The 20,143-nt window shown below is 33.1% G+C and overlaps 2 protein-coding genes across 4 annotated transcripts; both read right to left on the reverse strand.

The window, feature by feature from the left end:
- Positions 1-2,903: 2,903 nt before the first annotated feature.
- Positions 2,904-13,121, reverse strand: LOC108204353 (glutamate--cysteine ligase, chloroplastic). 3 transcript variants are annotated; one of them, XM_017373740.2, is made up of 16 exons: positions 12,846-13,121; positions 11,411-11,749; positions 10,818-10,968; positions 10,502-10,609; positions 9,613-9,705; positions 8,707-8,790; positions 8,475-8,543; positions 8,322-8,392; positions 8,156-8,224; positions 7,084-7,177; positions 6,723-6,812; positions 6,483-6,563; positions 4,770-4,862; positions 4,051-4,131; positions 3,904-3,973; positions 2,904-3,370 (listed from the first exon to the last, which is right to left on the reverse strand). In XM_017373740.2, the coding sequence occupies exons 2-16, from the start codon at positions 11,740-11,742 to the stop codon at positions 3,282-3,284; spliced, it is 1,575 nt and encodes a 524-aa protein (XP_017229229.1). In that variant the 5' UTR covers positions 11,743-11,749; positions 12,846-13,121; the 3' UTR covers positions 2,904-3,281. The 3 variants fall into 3 exon arrangements, with proteins under 3 accessions (XP_017229229.1, XP_017229228.1, XP_063942207.1); XM_017373739.2 differs by having other exon boundaries at positions 12,948-13,107; XM_064086137.1 differs by lacking the exon at positions 12,846-13,121 and having other exon boundaries at positions 11,389-11,530.
- Positions 13,122-14,848: 1,727 nt separating this feature from the next.
- On the reverse strand, positions 14,849-18,188 carry LOC108225037 (protein GAMETE EXPRESSED 1). Its single transcript, XM_017399842.2, has 5 exons — positions 17,607-18,188; positions 17,397-17,523; positions 16,928-17,114; positions 16,693-16,840; positions 14,849-15,160 (listed from the first exon to the last, which is right to left on the reverse strand). Exons 1-5 carry the CDS (start codon positions 18,170-18,172, stop codon positions 14,908-14,910), a joined length of 1,281 nt encoding a protein of 426 aa, XP_017255331.2. The 5' UTR covers positions 18,173-18,188; the 3' UTR covers positions 14,849-14,907.
- Between the last annotated feature and the right edge of the window lie 1,955 nt (positions 18,189-20,143).

The raw sequence follows: 20,143 nt of genomic DNA on the forward strand, positions 1-20,143 counted from the left end.
ATTTGCTGTCACGACAACTAGTGTCCATGTTCATGGCTGCTTTTACGTTTATATTCGCAATTTTTTTACTACGCATTTTGCATTCAGATCATTGTCGTGGTCAATGTAACCGACAAATTTATATTCCCTTTTTCTTATTTATAAGAAGTTGATAATTTTAAAGATTATTGCTTCATTTTTTCCTCAAAAAAAAAAGATTATTGCTTCATTTGTTCCAAATATTTATTAGATTTAGACGAAGAGTGAAACTAAAATGTATATTGGAGAATGTTATTCAAATATATTATTGTTCATTTTGTAAATGGCAAAAATTATGAACATCCGTCTTGATCGTTGATAATATCTAAGAATTTTAGAAAAATTTGATATTTGTAAGACATAGTGTTGAGCTTCCACGTGAATCGAAGAATATAATTTAAATATATTTTTACCAGTGTTCATAATCATTGGCAAAAATTTGAAATTCAATATATAGATACAATCACTCACAATTAGTCAATTTCAGTCATTTCAAAATATAGCGCTACGATCGGAAACTCAATTTTTAGCTTTTTATATTTTTCTTGCACATATTTTATTGCCATTAATAAATCATTTCTTCAAAGGTTTGACCATTAGATGAATATTCAGCGATCAGGATTAAAACAAAGCTTTAACATGTTCACCGTTTTGCCCCATCCACCACTAAAAAAACATTGTTTATGAGAAAAATGGATTTCTCCTGTCCATTGCTAAAAAACTGCTGAACATACTAAAATTTTGTTTTAATCCTTTTAACAGATCCCACGACCTGAACTCATCTTCAAATACCCAAATTGTTGTCGCCGTCAGATTTTAAAACGGCGTCTACGTACGTCACAGACTCACAGGTGCCCCATTTACAATGGCCCGCTTATCCCCGTCTCCGGTCTCCCAGCTAAAATGACTTGAAGAACTACAATTATCTCATTGGGCCATAACGGTTAAGAACTAAAAAAGAACCGAAAACAGGCCAATTTCCTCTAAACTAAATAAAAATATTTGTTCCTGACATTAAAATTGAAAATATTTGTTTTGATGTTTGCTAAAAAGAAAAAGTCAAAAAATAAATTACCTACTTATATATAATAAGCGTAAGGGAGATAATTTGGTCGCATGGTCCTCTGGTCCAAAAGTTTACCATCCATTGGATCTTATATTGAACAAATAAGCACCGTTAGATTGGAACAAAATTAAATTCTGTTCTAGAAGGTAAGCATGTTTATAATTCCTTTTCTTAATCCAAAACAAATTCTGTCTTTCACATGTATATGATTTTTTTAATCCAAAATAAATATTTCTTACCAGTTTTATTCGTAGAATCATATAAATTGCACCGTCATAAAAAAAAATTTATCGAATATATTTTAAAAATAATAAGCCGGATATTTTAATCCAAAATAAATATTTCCTACCAGTTTTAATTGTAGAATCATATAACTTGCACCGTCACAAAATTATTTTTATCTAATATATTTTAAGATTAGTAGGCCAAATTTAAATCATATTATAATTATAATAATTCTAATATAAAATACATTTATAAATATAATCTAATGAGAAGTTGACGTCACATATTCTACTCAATATATATTAAAATTTGATAGAAAAATTTTAATACTTTGACATGATAAAAGGAATGGCTTGATTACAATAGTTTATTTGAAGCCATTAATGACTGTGACGGTATATTTTATACTGCATCGCCACCGTCGGATGATCCAACATGTGTGACCAATTTTTTTATTTTTTTTTACAGAAACAAGTCTGAAAAGTAGAACCTATATATTTTTACAATAGTTTTGACTTACAAACAAATCATAATTTCAAATTTTATTTAATTGAAAATTTTAATTTATTATTTATTAATTAAATTCTATCTCACCATTTACAATTTACAATATAATTAAAAAGCTTATAAATAATTAAAAAGCTCCCGTGCCTTGCATCGGATCGTATATTGAACAAATAAGCATCGTTAGATTAGAACAAAATTAACTTCTGTTCCATAAGACAACTGATATCTACTTGCATGTTTATAATTCCTTAACTGAATCCAAAACAAATTTTGTCTTTCACGTGTTTATGATTTTTTTAATCCAAAATAAATATTTTCTACCAGTTTTATTTGTAGAATCATATAAATAGCACCGTCACAAAATTATTTTTATCTAATATATTTTAAAATTAATAAGCCGGATTTATGTGAGGAACGAATACAAAAACTTTTTCTTAATCCAAAACAAATTCTACCATCTTATTGCATGTTTATGATTCATCTTCTTAATTCAAAATAAATTATGTTTATGAATTTTGATCTCGAACCATTAAAATTTTTAGAAAAATATTTAAATCACATTATAATAATTCTAATATAAAATACATTTATAAATATAATTTAATAGGAGTTGGCGTCACATATTCTACTTAAAATAATTTAAAATTTGATAGAAAGAATTTAATACTTTGGCATGATACATACAATTTTAATTTATTATTTATAAATTAATTTTTTCACACCATTTAAAATATATTTAAAAAGTTTATAACTAATTAAAAAGCTCCCGTGCCTTGCACGGGCTATAAGCTAGTATTAACTAATGCACCCAACAAAAATAGTTCCATATTATCAGACTTCATACTATTCTTTACAACAGAGTAGAATAGAATTTAGACAAAATCAAATGATTATAACCAAAAAGGATTTGAGAGGTATAAGATACCACCCGGGAACAAAAATAAACACATGACCGTTTATGATTTAATTTGTGATGCACACGAGCCGACAAGCCATGAACCTTACAGTTAATGGAGTTGAATCCTATTATGAGCAGACGTTGTCAATAATGAAAGTGGGCGAACTAACATTGTACACACATTCCATCTTAAGGGGAATAAATTACTTGCACCAACTTTCGATGCCATACAAATTACATCTGAAGACATAAATCTCACAAATGAGTTCTAATATGAACCATGTTTTAGAAGATCAAATCTGAACCCCAAACTGAAGATAAAGTGCACATACAAAAAAAAGGCATGAAATACATTGCGGAACTGTTCCCCATTTGCATGGAAACATTAGTGATACAGGTGTGCACCTGATGTGAAGATTCATTGTGATAGATAGATATCACATTATTCCTGCTTTGAAGTTGTGACTATACTTGATGAACTGACTAAACAACAAACTGACAAAGGTACATCTTCAATTGTACGATTGAAGAGCACACGCAAACTGAATCACAAGTACCATTGAGCATTCAGTAAAGAAGCTCCTGAAATACTGGATCCACACTTTCTCCCCAATTCCCATGGTACAACTCGAGAAGCTTCTCAGCAGGTGTCACGCCTGCAACAAACGTAAGCTATTGAGAAAACTTTAATAACCTAAGCAGTGATTGATTCTACAAGTTGTAAAGACATCATTCTTGCTTCGTTAGTGTGAAAAGACGTCATCCTTGCTTCGATAGTGTGAAGAAGCTTTGAGCATTGCATCTCCATAGTCCATACTCCATACTATTCAAGTACATTGTTGTTTTTCTAGTATACATTTATAAGTACCAATAGTACACATCAACAATTTGGTGTACATCTCTTCAATTTCAATTCACAAAATCCCAGAGGACTTGTCACAGTTTGGAAAGAAAACATGTTTTGCCACTCAAGCATAAGCATTTGCCAAATATGGGTGTTACTAGAGGGCATTATCTATACCAGGTCACCAAGCCCCAACAACAATAAAAATTTGTTCTACATGTTCATTTTATTTTTATTCTTTTGTCCAACTAAAACTAATAAGTTTATCAATGGGAAAAGGAAGTTAATGATGACAACATGTAAAAGAAAAAAGAGTAGCATATCTACCAAGGAATTCAAAAGTACCTGTTCTAGCCACCTCTGCCACTTCATTCAAGAACCCTGTTTCCTTAAAGCCTCTCCTTTCCAAGCCATCCTACCAATGACAGCAATAATAGATGATGAGGTGCTATTCATCAATTTGGACGTTTAATGCACCAATATCCAAGTTACCTTCGCTAATTGCATGACATCTTGGGCAACATGCTTCAATAATCCATCTCGGAATGGTGTTTTTAAACCAGTTACCGGGACCTACTAAATACTTGTGGTATTAGATTGCCGCAATAATAAATATATTCATCAATCATGCACCAGTACAAAACAGCTTAAGTGCTTACTACTGACATGGAAATTAACATAGGCAAGTGTACACATATATACTTCCTCTATTGTAGGTATTAACTAAAGCTGAAAGGGCAGAGCCTAAAGTGAAAAGGCCTCCTGAACTTGTATGTGACGTATCAAAAGAAAAAAGAAAATTATATCTAATTCTCTTTAAACAGTTGACGGGTTTGCTCCGCAGCGGCCTCCTTGTTTTGACCAAAAACAAATCTATAAACAAAACATGTGATGCTTGAGAAAATTGAAAGAAACGCAACGGTAACAATGGGTTACATAAACCACCCTTTTTAAAACTAAGAGTAGGCTCTCCAACCTCACACCTTAGTATAGACATATTTATTAGGCAGAATGACAGATGCCTGCTTGCAACACATTAGCATCAGCATATGCTATCAACTAAGATGCATCTCTTTCCACCGCAGAGACCATAATTTAACAATAAAGTAATGTTCTTTTTTTCCTAGTTGGAGTAACGTATTTCAGAAAGAACTAGTAAAAAATTGACCCAATATCAGTACCACCACTAAATCTTAAATCTTCTAAATTACCTTATTTCTCAGCATCTCTCTTTCTTCCATTGTCCAGTCGGCTATCATATCCAAAACCTTTTGCAACGAGACTTCATCGTATAATATACCTACCTAAAATTCCATAATTTCTCAAATGATTGTACAAAACAAAATATGTGAACTATTATAATCAGGAAAGTAAATACTGCTGGAAGAATGCCATCATGACACTCTGCAATAATATGGAAACTTAAGAAGTTCGTAACAAAGATTTGGACCACAGAAAAATTTAGTTGGTGGAGAGACATGTTTGAAAAAGAAGTGGTGCCTCAACAAGCAAAAGCTTCTTAGTATAGAAGTAGTGTGATCTAATGGGAGCTACGGCAATCAATAATCATTCACAAGACAGTTCACTTTTCAATTGATGTAAAAGTTGTTGCCAGAAGGATAATTCAGTGGATGTGTGGATTAAAAAATGGGATAAGAGCAGTGTTGTAAAAAGCGGGAATCGGAGTTAGTCGGTGAAGGCACCGTCTAGCGATTAATCGGATAATCGGAGATTAATCGGAGTGATTAATCGGATCATTAATCGTAATCAATTTAATATAATTTTTTAAAATTATATATATTAATATAATTATATATAGTATAAATTTATAGTCATATAAAATCAAAAATCAAAAGATTAATGATTTCTTATGACACAAAACATGCCTATGTATACGTATACAAGTCTAGTGATCTCATATATAAACTTGAATTTGATTGAATCTGCTAAGGAAGATATTGCAAATTTATGTAATTAGAGTTTAGGAGTTAATATTGAAAGAGTGAAAGGTAATAAAAACAACTTTAATTTTTGTGTTTTGTCATTTCCGCGCTTTTTGTTTTATTTAAAATTAAATTTAAAATTTTGAAATTTTTTTACTTTTTATTTTGAATTTTTTTAAATTCACCGATTTTTGACCGACTTTTTCCGATTAATCCCGATTTTGACCGATTTTCAGAAAAAACGATTTTTTCACTGATTAACGCTTAATCGAGACGGTGGCCGACCGAACAGCGATTAATCGGCGATTAATCCCGATTAATCGCCGACTTTTAGAACACTGGATAAGAGCAATAAGAAGTGTCATGTACTATACATGTGAATCATTATCAACAGTAATCATGTTGGCAAAAAACTTCATTAATATAATTTTCCGAGTATCAGCAGGCTTGTGGGGAAACAATTCGGTTCATAAATATATTTACGTTCAGCAAGGTAGAGGTTCTCTTCTCTGTTTCACTTTTACTGTTGTAAATTGGTGATTCACTCTCCCAACCATTATGCTAACTGCTACCACCTGAAAATCTCAAAGTTGTTTAAACTAAAGTACCTACAACACCTGAATACGATTCTTTTCCCTATCCCAATCTGGCTACCTAAACCTGATCACCAGGGAAGCACAAGGATACACTTTGACTACAACTTCCACCAATAAAATTTAGATTTATGAGAATAGTATCAATCAAATATTATTTTTTTATAAACCATCCTCTACATAGGTTCTTAAAGAAACAAGGACCAGTTTGTTATTAGATGTACCCCATATTGTCAAACAAACTGGTCCTCTTGAGAACCAGCAGTTCATACAGCTGACAAAAAATCTGGCATTTTTAATATTTGGTATCTAATCAGGATTAAGTTATTGGAGGAACACATTCTAAGAATATATGACAATACAACGAACAAATATGCAGGTATCATACCCAAAACGCAGGCAATGCACATAACCTCCTCCAAGGTCCGCCATCAGCACCCCTCATTTCCAAGTATCTCTTAAGCCTGACCTGAATTTTACATAATAAAGAGAAAGCAAAAGTTCATAGCCAATCTGAAGAAGCCATATCACATAAATAAAAATGACTGTGACATGGAGACACCGGAAACAAACTTTAGGTTGTTCATAGTTATATCATATTAATAATTCTCAAGCATCATTTTAGAACCTCTGGAAATATTGTTGTCAAATGATTCTCCCAATCATTGAGGTTAGGATATTCACCAGGAATAGGAGCAAGTTTTCCAGCCAAAAAGTCCTGCACAAAGGATGAAATAACACTTATTTAGCTTCTTATGAAGATGAGGGTGATGGGATAGCATGGTGGTAACTGGTAAAGGCTTTTCTATCCTGTCACATTTGATTCTCCCTCACTCAAAAATTATCACTGGATAGATACTACTTATAGCTTGCAAGCTTTACTAAAAAAAAGAGACAGACAGAGAGAGAGAGAATCTTCTTGTGAAGATAAAGAACTCCAAAAACAATGCAGTTGAGAACAAGCACTCTAGCAAGAGATAGGGGCAAACCCTGAAGGATAGTCCAGCACAATCAATATATTTCTTCTTGCGGTATACGAAGTACATTGGGACGTCAAGAGCATAATCAACATACTGCTCAAACCTGTTAAAATAGTAATTCCATATATAACTGTATCAGCAATTTATACACTGCAAAATGAAGCAGAAAAGACATAATACACAATAAGATTATGTTTCGAGTGTACCAGAAGATCACCCAGGTCAACACACTTCCCCTATTGTAAATTTTTTAGTAGTACAGATTCCTAGAAAACACAGCCCTAAAATAGTTTTGGAAACCTATTTCTTTGCAATATAAAAGTAGGTTACATTTCTCGATACTATACATGCCCATTGCTAGTATAGGAATTGCAATAAGGTGGCACAAATTCTCTTCAGAAATATTAACTCGTTCATGCTTTATCATATCAAGTCAATGCACAACAGTAACATGGCTCTGAAGTGCATATTCATGACCAGATACAAAACATGACACATACAATAACATTTTTAGCTTCTGCTCACAAGTAGCATTTTTAACAGGCCTTCTGATTTTACGAATGAATAAAAAGATGGTACCAACCGAGATTGAAAGATACACAGTTTTTCCTAAATATTTAACCCAGGACTTTGGCCCAGGGAGAAGGTCCCTAGACACTCTGATGTATCCAACGTACATGTGAGTGGAGATCATTCTTGATTCTTCTAACTTAATAGTTCTGTATATTCAGACTAGTAATTTGTAGGGTAATTTACTCAAGTGAAGGATTAAAACCAGTAATACTTCCAAGTGATTTTTCTTTTTTTAAGGAGTTGCAGGAATAACAAGCTACATAAAATTAACAATCCAAAAACCAAAACTCTTTTTCCTGGAAAGAGTTGAAGGAATATCTAGCAGAACAATATTGGTATCTAGAAAAACAGAACGCTGCTTTCTCATCCCCATGATCTCCCTTATTTTAGTTTTTGATCTAAGACGCCACTAATAACTGTTATTTATCTTTTCTTACTCTGCTTGTAGCAAATTATGTATCAAATAATAATGCACTTACATCTTAACAAGACAATCAATATAAATTACCCAAAGGAATTGTCAAACACAAAGGGAAGCATTCCAGCTCGATTGTTATCTGTGTCTGTCCATATTTGACTGATAAAACAGAGACAGGAGTTACAAGGGGGGAAGCAAATGGACTACTGGAAAAACATATTTTTTTAAAAACAACTATAGGCCCGTCTATGCAAACCTTCTCATGCTGAGGTAACCATTAGGCTTTCCTTCCGTAAAAGGTGAATTAGCAAACAATGCTGTTGCAATCTGTTTGGTCATACCACAGGTTAGGCCTCGTACTATCATGTAATCAAAGATATCTTAAGTAAAAAGATACAGGTTTTCTCACAGGCTGTAATGCAAGACCAGCACGAAATTTCCTGATCATGTCAGCTTCAGAACTGAAGTCCAAATTAACCTGTCAATAGTGAAAGGAAATTCCATCACTGCATGTAGTAATAAAGCTTTAGGAAAAATGAAAATGTCATCAGTTGAGCTTTCTAAGCTTCTCCTTTGAGCATAAGTAATTGGAAATTTAGTCAAATACTTGGAGCAGCAGAAGTGATGAAGGGTACTCTTACCTGAACCGTACAAGTCCTGAACATCATATCGAGTCCGAGTGTACCAACTTTGGGCATATAATTCCTCATAATTTCATATCTTCCCTGAGCCAAAATACAATGTTATTACGCTCTTTTTAACAATTACTGATTTCCAGCAAAATGAGTATGTGAATCATTATATTTGGTGAATCCAGTATGATGAAACGTTTGTATAAGATGAAACATATGGGTATGGTAGGTTTTTTTTAATAATAATATATATATTTAACATATTTTAGTTAAAAAATATGCACAGCTGTTTTATTATAATCGTTTGTAGCTTGTGTATTTCTATAAATTTATAGATAATTTTATGATACAGAGTATTTGCGTAATTGCGTCCCACTTAATAACTGGTTCTTGATATTTAAAATTGACAACATTGAGCTTTTAAATTTATAATCTTTGGGCCTGTAAATGTTGAGCGGAAAGTGGAAAGGGACAAACAAGTTGTAACCCTTTTACTAATAATAGATCTGGAGACTGCACATTTATTTTTAGCGACACACATAATAACCTATATAGATACATTTATAAACACACAGAACGAAGATCTGTGCCATCTAAAACAAGAAGAATCCTGCACGTTATGATGGATCTTCACTAACAGCGATCTGAGTCGCGAACCGTAGTGATTTGGGTCGTGTTTGTTCCGCGGTCGGGGAAAGAAGATCTGGATCACTGTACGTGGCCATGTTCCACGTTCCTTGTTTCCATGGACTACATATTGTAATTGTTAAATTATGACATTCCTATTGGAAAAGCAAGTCCCATGACAGACAATAGTTTCCTTTTGTAAGCCATAATTAGATTATGAGCTTACACACATATAGTACAGTAGGCCACTGGAAAAGAGCTAATATGTCAAATTTAATCGGAGTATACCTTCGGCATTACAGGTATGTCTTTTCTTTCCCATTTTGGCTGGAAACCAATCCCTAGAAATCCGATCCCCATCTCTTCTGCTACGGCTTTCACCTATTACAAATAGTACATAAGTGCAATACAATATTTCAGTTTGATAGAACTAGTATCTGCATTAATTAATATGTAATCTTTGTTTGTTGGGGTAGCAATGAAATTTTAGCAGCAAAAAGAGGAACAGAATGCCAGTATAAGTTAGTGGATCCACAATAGTTTAGAGACCTATGCAGGAGGTTCTTAACAAGATGGAAGACTGGACACTTAAATTTGAGCTTCCTTATTGATGAAAAGTTTGCAGCTTATAAGAAAAAGCGGAGTGACTATGTAACCAAAAATAGAGACATCATAAATACTTCAATTCCACCAAAAAAGCATGTCAATCCATGTGGGAAGGAGGGGAGTTTGGCGAGAAAAAACAACTAAATGCCACTATAACACTGTGACAAGAAGGGTAAGAGACAAATATACTGGATGTTCATAACAAGCATTAGGGTTCCTCATCCTTAATAATCCTGAGGCTTCATGATTGTTGTGACAGCAAGTCTAGTAGATATGATGATGGTTCAGCTAGCTGACGACTTGACAAGATAAAACTACTATACTAATTATATCTAGATGTACTATTCCTCGAACAAACAAAATATCTAACAATCTTTCAATAAAGCTTTACAACTCAGTACATACACAAATCTAGATGTTGTATTCCTAAAAATAATTTAGCTAAAAGAACATGCCTCTAGACTGATAATGAATACAAAAAAATAATTTTGAGAAGCAGATTGCACGATGAGACATGCAACTTGTTCAAAAGAATAAGACGTATTTGCTCAGATTTGAAATTGTGACAGACCTGGTAAAGGTGGGAATTGACCTCAGCACAAGTTTGATGCAGAGTTTCAAGGGGTGCACCACTAAGCTCAAATTGACCACCAGGTTCCAGCGATATGCTTTGCTTCCCCTGCTCAATAATGAATATAGACTTTAATGTTAAAACAGAAATTAAACCAGCGAAACAGGAAAAAAAAATGACAGCAGAAATTTTAAAATAAAGATGTGCCGTGAAATTGCAGTAAATCCTGGACACAAGCAAACAATCCGTAACTATAGAGATACTACATTATGATGAGAAATAAACAGACAAATTAAGGGTTAAAATAATGAACCACCTGCTTGAGTCCAATAATGTAGTCGCCTTCCATTATTTTATCCCAATCAAATCTTTCAGAAATACCATAAAGCAATTCCGATATCTGTTCATACTTCATAGGTCGCAATGTTTCAGACTCAAATCCAAACTTCTCGTGTTCAGTTCCTATTCTGCAATAACAAATTGTACAAATTTTCATAACAATTTAAGGTAAGAGTTTTGCAAGCCAGCAAAGAGATATAATGAAGAAGACTTCTTGTAGGATGAAGGGGAATTGATACATTAATAGCTCTAAAATTGTAAACCAAAAACAGAATCCATCATTAATTGCCCCTTCGTAAAATAATCCTGCCAAGTTCATTCTTGTCAAAGTATTGTGGAACTCTGAAACTATTTAATGCATAATTCATAATCATACTAGCCAACTTCAATAAGGACATGTTTAATACATTCGACTCTGATTTATTTTGCACATCAATTACTTGAGCAATCACATATAAGATAAAAAAAACACAATGATGGGATGATTACAACCCTTCAACTTGTATAAACATTTTTTAAATACAAGTTATGCAATCAATATCTAGTACCAATAAGAGCTAAAAGTTGAACCTCCACTCTTCTTTGGGCTTGCATCCAGAAGCTAGATATGCCACTAGATCCTCTTTTGTCAAAGGTTCTGTAGCAACCACAGCATCTTCTGTAGGAGGACTAGCAGCAACAATCACATGTTGCCCACGTTTTCTACCTAATCTGATGCCCTCCGAACGTAAATTTTGTAATGGGTTTCGCTCGTCACATGTCAAAGAAGCAAAGCTAACACAAGATCCTTTTATTCGGGATGCCTCCATATTGTTTGCAATGCCATAGACATTCTGACCAGCTCTATGCTGTAGGCTCTCAGATGGAATGCAGTATGACGAACCCATTGATAAAGTTGCCATAGCAATCCTGCCAAAATATCACATTAGTTTGTCAACAAACAGGCATATCCATCGCACTATCAATAAGAGTTTTAATTACAAGAATTCCGCGTTACAGAGAAACAATACATTCAGCAAGACTCATGACAATTTTCTCCGCAGCTCATTAATCTATCCTCATCATCTACTCAGTTTCTATAAATCTATCAGTCTCTGGTAACAAAATGTAATTATTCATACCTATATCATAGTCAACAGTCAACACAACAAAATCTAATTTAGGGAAAAAACAAGAAAATATATTAATGGTAAACTACCTTATATGATTTCGTAATCAACAAGACAATATCTATATATTCACATCTACAATGAAATGTCATTTGAAAGGCACTCCCATGTAAATCCAGAAAACTTTTACTATACAAATCTAAACCACATAAAATCATCGCTGATATACAAAACAAAAAAAATGCACTACACAATTCAAACACTAACATTTTTTCCTCGCTAAAAACAAGATACAAAGACCGGTTTCAACTCTACGACTCAAAAACCACATAAATCCAAACCTCAAACCTAAAATACACATATACGGCTATAAGCATGCCAACACACAACACATACCACTCAAATTCAAAACAATCTAACATCCACTCCTATAATTCTAACACTAACGTCTATATCACTTATATCCGAACCAACCGAACATCCACTCTCATAATTCAAAACTATCTCCTCCAGAGAATTCACACCGCACTGTAATTTCCCCACTCTAATACTACCTTCTCTCTTCGAAACAGTCAAACATACACTCTTCCAATTCCAACACTATCTAATCTCCCCTTCATAATCTCCTCACACTACCTACTCCACACAAATTCACTCCGCTTCATAATCTCAAAACAGAATCAAAATCACACAAAACACACACACAGTAATTCACAACAGTTTCAAAATTAAGCTCATAACACAAACAAAACACACACACACATAATTCATAACAAATTCAACTCAACACTCAAAATTCACACAAAACTAAACCTAGAAACCGCATATACATACAGCATATAGATACAAAACACGCAATCGAAATGAGAGTTGAGAAAGTGAATGGCTGAACTTACAGAGAATCGAAATAAAATAATCGAATCGAATCGAGAAGAAGAAAAATTGAATTGCGAAATCAATGAAGTGACGAAAGAGAGGAGATAATAGAGAGAATTCACCTTTATTTAATCGAAAAGAGGGAATAAATATGGTTGGCTTTGCGAGGCCCGAGGCAGAAAGGTGAAATTATTTTTTTATTGTGAGGGTGGTGGTGAAGCGGAGCTTTTTAGTGGGGAAGTGTTGGAAAGGAGAGGCGGCGAGGGTGTTGGTAGGGTGGGGGTGAGGGTATGATTGCTATGGTGGGGTTGGGTGACGTCAGCTCTTACATGTAATTCAACTTGGTAAATATACTTAAAAAATATAAATAAATAATATTCTCCATCACTTTTAAGTGAAGAATTGTACTCTGAAGATATGGATTGGGAAACTCACTTTTATTTGATTTAAAATATTAAATATATAAATTTTATTTTATATTTAAATATCATATATAAATATTTTTTTATTATTGTATCATTTTAATCATTTATTTAAATAATAAGATTTAACCATTCGTATATATTATACATTATTATACTAAACATCCAAATTATCCCTTACTTATTATATTATATAAAAAAAATATAATATGTATTTCTATGTATTCAATATTTACTATAACAACAAGCATTTTATACTAAGAAATTAAGTAAAAATCTTATTTTTCTTTATCATCTCTACATGATAGAGTTTTATAAAGTTCATTTTTTTATTATTTATTTTAGAGACATATATGTTTCGAAAGTAAAATATCATAAGATATATTATTCTACAGAACATGTTTCACTTGCCATACGAGATCTTCGTTGGGGAAAATATTCTTCCTGTATCTATATATAGGAAACGGGTCCTATTATAAATGTTATCTTTATCTTTTGTACATAATTTAAGATATATAATTATTCTTTTAACAGAAATAAAAACTGTTTTTATTTATAAAATTTTTAGAATAAAAAATTTCTTTTCATGCATCACGTTACGTGTATAACAGGACGTGGAGGCTGAGCGAAGGGGTCATTTGTTAAATCTGAATCATTTATTCTGAACGACAGAAATCTGAATGAATGAATTATCTGGATGGTGAATAAAAATTGTTGTTTGTTATCAATTTTATCTGGATGACAAAATTTATGAGTTTGATATTTTTTGTCAAATAAATTTAATTTATTAATTATTATTTTTTTAATTTGATTAACTATATACATACACATTAATTATTTTATTATAATAAAATATATACTTAATTTTATTAGAAGAATATTTGAATATAAATATAAATTATTTGATGAATTTTTATGTTATTATTTTCCCAAGTATACAAATTATTTGAATAATTATTTATTTATTAATATAAAAAATACTACATGTTAACAATTCAAAATAGTTTAATAATGTCAAAGAAAAACAATTTTTGTACGCTAAATAGAGGGATTTCAAGTGATCTCTGTATTCTTAATGGTTAAGCTACATTTTTATGTTCCAGTCGTCCAGCAAGTTTTTGGTTTCGTCCAGACACAGGATGTAGTAAACAAATAGTCTTAACCATACAATTTTACTCATCCAGTTCAAACGGATTGGTTAAGTTGTTATCAAATGACCCCGAAGTCTCTTATCCAGAAAAGAAGTAAATGGCTTATTTTTTGACTTTTCTCTTCTCTAAATTCAGATTTTAAGCCTGCTAATACAAACATACTACGATACTGCACTTGTATTGTGTTACATGCAGCCAGGGCATCGCCGTGCCAACACACTGGTCTCTCCCTTGTGCCTTTACATGTATTATATTGCTTATAGTTAAGTTTTAATTGATGTCTTATGTTCTCAAGTCTGTCAATGGGCTTCCTGAGATTATAAAAGAAAGAAACAGTTTTGCTTGTTAATATTGTTATATACTTATTCCACAGTTTTTGTTTCAAAATATCCATACAAGATTAAAGACACTATAGCATCTCTGCTAACCTCATGTTAAACATAATAATATCAGTTCAAGGAAGTGAAACTTTTCATCACTATAAATAGTACATAAAATGCTGAAGACTGCTAACGATGTCGACTGCGTAGATTATATCTTCTGGTAGTCGTGGAGGATACAATCGAATTCTCTCCGACTTCCTCTGGAATCACAAAGTCAGGGTCTTCCAATAGGCCGACGTCTTCTGGCAAGTCGGAATCAATCCATGCAGACCATTCTTCGTCGCTGTCCATATCATGTGACAAGTCTTTCTGCTTCTGCATGACATTGAACTTCTCTACTAGTGTTAGCAGCATCTCATGGTTCAGTGTCTCGTAGTCCCTGCATATTTAGTAATATATATCAGGTACTTATCGTTTTGACGGGCAGAACCAGGATTTCAAAACAGCCGGACTAGAATAATAGAAAGTTAAATTTTGTAGATAAGTCGGGTTCAGACTGACTTTTAAATAAAAGTCATTATATGAAGGTCCATGGGCGGACCGTAAGAGGGGCTGGGGGCCCCAGCCCGGGTGGAATTTGAGCCCATTCATTATTATTTATATAGGTGTTAAGTCCAGCCCAGGTGAAAAATCATAACAGTCCAGCTGATTAGCCCGATCTATCATTTTCTATGCTTCTTTAACATGGTTGTATACAAGACTAAGGGGTCATTTGGCAAATCTGAATGATTTATATCTGAAAGATTAATATATCTGAAAGATTAATATATCTGATTGATCTGAATAAATCTGAAATCTGAATGAATAATATTATTTGATAAATATTTTTTCATAATATCTGAATGAAATATTTTTCCAATTTTACCCGGACGATTGAATAAGGTTATTTGTCAATTTTTGGTACATTATATTTGAATAAAATTTATTAACACCAAATATATGTTATAAATTCTAATAACTTACGATATATATTATAAATCTATATATTGTGTTTTTATATTTTATTAAAAACAAAATATATATTATAAATTCTAATAATCTACCATATATATGATGCATATATATAATATATAACTATTATATATTGGGTCTTGCAAGTATTATAAATATATATTATAAATTATCTCTTCGCTAGCTCAGTAGGTTGGTTCGACGCAATAAAACAGGGGTTATAGTTTGGGGTTTAACAAGTAATATACGCATGTATGGATGAATCAGCCTGAGTTTTCAGGAGGAGCGATTCAGCACTCAGAGATTCACTCAGCCCCGCTCCAGATGGCACCCAAACACTCTAAATCGTATGAATCGGTCAGATCAGAGATATTAAGCTAGATTAAGCATTAAACAAATGGCCCCTAAAAGAAACAAAACAACCCTCATTTGCCTTCTTTTATATATTTTTCTAGATTTAATATTGATTTGTTTTTTAAATTTATTTATTAATTTCTAATAGCAACTTCCCTCGTTATGCTTTAATAGCTACTCTTCTCATTATGTCAAAGCACCTGAAGTATATAAAGTGATTTTTAAGTCATTATTCCCTCTGTCATGAGTTATATATGTTTACTGTTTACACGTATTTTGAGACTCTTATACAGTGTAGTTTCATAATATTTTTTTTAATTTTTTCTTGAATAAAAGTTTAAACATCAAAGTTTTATTCAGAAAAAAGATTAAATAAATATTATGGAGTTATGCTTTGAAGGAGTCTTAAAAAGTGTGCCAAAAATTGCTACACAATGAATTCTTTAGGTTATTTATACATATTTTATCGCTTGTAATTTTTTTATACTCCAGCCCGGGCAGGAAAAAAATCCTGGGTCCGCCCCTGTGAAGGTCAGTCAAGATTTTAGCCTAGACAGAAAGGAACTTAATTTATGATAAAGGTTGTGAATATATATCTCGGCTCACCTGTATTTATAAATTGCATGTAGAAGCTGAACTAAAGCAAGAAGCATAAACACCAGCCTGACCGAATTTGTCACTGATTCACGACGATCAATGCTATTTGTCCAGTACTTCAGTATGATGAATTCAATCAAGAATGCAGCACATAGCCCTGCACAAATTAAACAGTTAAATGACTAATTACAGGGTAAATACGCAACTAGGTTCAACATTTTATTCAAATTATGAAGATGCATACCCATATAAAGCCTGGATCTCACGGTGTATGTTTGCTTGGTACTGGTGAACATGTAGATGATAAAAATTGCTATCGAGTACACAATGAATGTTTTGATTAGTCGGGATTCGAGCAGAATAGCATTATGCAGAGCAAAGAGCTTGTCTATTGCAAGAAACATGGTTGCTTGCTTAGATTCAAAGGCTTCCTGTAAAGCAAAAATACCACTACCATTACATAACATATAGATGAACAGGGGCAGATCTATAGTAAGAGACACGAGTAGACACGTGTCCCTCCTAATTTATTTATTTTTTGACATTTTTTCACCGTTCTAAATTTTATAAATTGTTGAAGTGTCCCAGAAAATGTGAAAACATATAGGTGTTTTCCAAAAATTCGTTTGGTGTTCTCTTAAGATTTCAATCCTAGATCCGCCTCTATAGATGAATGTGCATTATCAGAATAGTATATCTAACAAGCAACTTACCTGAGCTGCCAAGATTTTCTCCGAATTCTGGACCAAATGGTCGTGAGTTTGACCTAGTTGTTTTTGTCGATTCAGAAGCTCTTCTTGCTGCTTATGACCAAATTCAGCTAACTGTTGCATAATAACCCTGCAAAATAAATTAAGAAAATGACTTGATTAGCACTGCCATTCTTAAGATTTTCAAATATAGTGCACTTTCCACGAACTTACTTGCTTTCCTGAAGTGCCTGAGACATAAAATCATTCAGTCTGCGAAGACCTTCAACAGCTGCTGATTGTCCGGCCAGAAGTTCATTTTGCTTATCAAGAGTAACTTCTGTTACATTCCCAATGTCTTCGGCTGTGGTTTGCAAACTACTCAATTGCGACGACATTGAATCCCCAACCTTAATGATGTGACTTCGTATTTCTACCGTTTTATTTCCCAAGTGACTAATGTCCTGATCTAGTTTGTTGTGAGAATTATAAAGCATTGTCATTCCTTCTTCCAATGTTTCAAGCATCTTTCCTTGCCCTTCACGAAGTTCTCCTTGAGAAGTTGCTATCCCCGCAGATAGCTCATAAATTGATTCAGAGTTGGTTAACACAAGATCCACATGATTTCCTACATTTTTCAAGGTATGAGCCACTTGGTTGGTATGAAGATCAACCAACGATAAAGATTCTTTGATTTGATTTGAGCTCTCTATCAGTCCGTTTGCTCGCTCTTCTATATTCCCAATCCTGTCCTCTGTATCCTCTGCAATATTCTTTAAGTCATTTACCAACCTCTCCATTTGACGCTTGAATGCATCAGCCCTGGCATAAAAAGAAAGACGCGATACTATTAATTTCTTTAGAAAAATTTAATAAAGTTTAAATTATTCCCCAGTCACGAACCACAAAACAAAGGAGACAGATGCTTACTGTAATTGATGACAAATAGAGGTGGTTTCAAGAAAAAACTCGAGAAAGACCTTATGAGCACTCTCATCTAATTTTTTACGACAACTAATCATGGAAGATTTCACATCACAGTAGGGAAAATCAGGCCTTCCAGAATCCCTTTGAAAGCAATCACTGAGATGCCAGGCAAATCTAGCCCGCATCTCTTCACCAGCAAGAATCTCCGAACACCCTGCAAACAATTTTTTATAAGCATTCTGCCAGCAAGAATTCGAGGACACCACCATTCTCCTCGCGTTCTCCACCAATTTCATTCCTTTCTGATTATTCAGAGGCTCCATAGAAAATTCTGCTATCATATCCTTCGAATTGGCCTCAGTTTCTCGGTACTGATATTTCTCATGAGCCTCTCTAGAGGAGAACCACCAACCGGCCACTGGCTGATAGTTGTGCAAAAGCAAGATAAAGGCCAATGCAAATTCAATATAAAGCCGTCGCATTTCAGTTCCTTTCCTAGTTATCATACTACTAGCCTGTAATCAACAAAAAAACAGACTGATTTGCGAAAATGGTATATAAAAAATTATAAAACTGATTCTTAAAACTCTTGTAATAGTAAGCAATCTTTCAATTATTAATCATAGAACGAAAGGCAATCATCGTTTTTTCAAGAATGGGAATAACATAAGAAGCCATAAAGACAGGCAATAACAGGAAACAGAAGGCTCTAATACTCTTCAGTTTCTTAACTTTTTTACACGTACTTTTTAAGAATTTTAACAAAATGAAAATTAAAACTTTTAAAAATGCCTGCAAAAAAGTCGGAAGAGACTAACATATAAAAACAGAAGATCGGAGTATTAATTTTCATTTTCTGACAGTTTTACGGAACTCCAGTCATGACTTAAATTACCACAGAAACGCACATAAATCGCGATATCAGAACGATACGAGCAAAATCATGATCAAATAACAGAATTAATGTAAACAAAAAATTCCCAGGAAGCAAGTGTAAAGAATTCACTGTACTTCGTCAAAATCCATTTTGTTCTCAAATTAAAAACCTCTAACCACCTTGAAACCTTAAAAAAACCTATTAATTCGGGAAAAAAAACTGAACATGATTTTATCTAGAATCTGTACCTTGTTTATAAGATTGTCCCTTTTGGTTTGATAAGAGGGGAAGATAAATCTATTGACTTGTCACGACTTGCCTACGTAACAACCTCTTGGTCCAATGATATCAGTTCCGTTTACCGGATGTCGAGGTATGTCGCTCCGTTTACGGGATGTCGATGGATGTGTTCCAGAGTGTGCTTGACTATAAGAAAAAAATAGGAGTATTGCTTTTTAATCATGGCTTGGATGTGTAATGTATGGATGTATATATAGGTGTTTATGGAGCAAGAATTTAGAAGGCCAAAACTTAGGCGCCAAGTTGTGTTGCATGCTACAAAGAAAGTGGTTTGGACACGTGTATAATACCTTCCTAAATCATTATTTTATTTAGATTTTTGAAATCGTTCTGAATAGATTATAATTCGAGTCCGATAATTGCATTATGGGATCAAAATCTGCAAAAAAGGAAATATAAAACTAGGAGATACCATAACAAAGTGGAAGCAGAGCGATGGAGAAAAATATCGTGGTATATTGGTAAGTTAAAAATGTAGCGGCTTATTGTATCTCGAGATACAACTCATCATCTACGAGTATGTAGACCTGATAAAAAAATAATAATAATGTATTACCCGAGTTAAATTTTGGAAGAGAAAAAAAAAGAGAGCCAAACAGTTAGGAGGGAAGATGAAAATATTGACTTTTGATTGGAACTAAATTGTGTAACTGACAATTGAAGTCTG

This window comes from Daucus carota, chromosome 1, assembly GCF_001625215.2.
Source record: "Daucus carota subsp. sativus chromosome 1, DH1 v3.0, whole genome shotgun sequence".
Taxonomy (NCBI): domain Eukaryota; kingdom Viridiplantae; phylum Streptophyta; class Magnoliopsida; order Apiales; family Apiaceae; genus Daucus; species Daucus carota.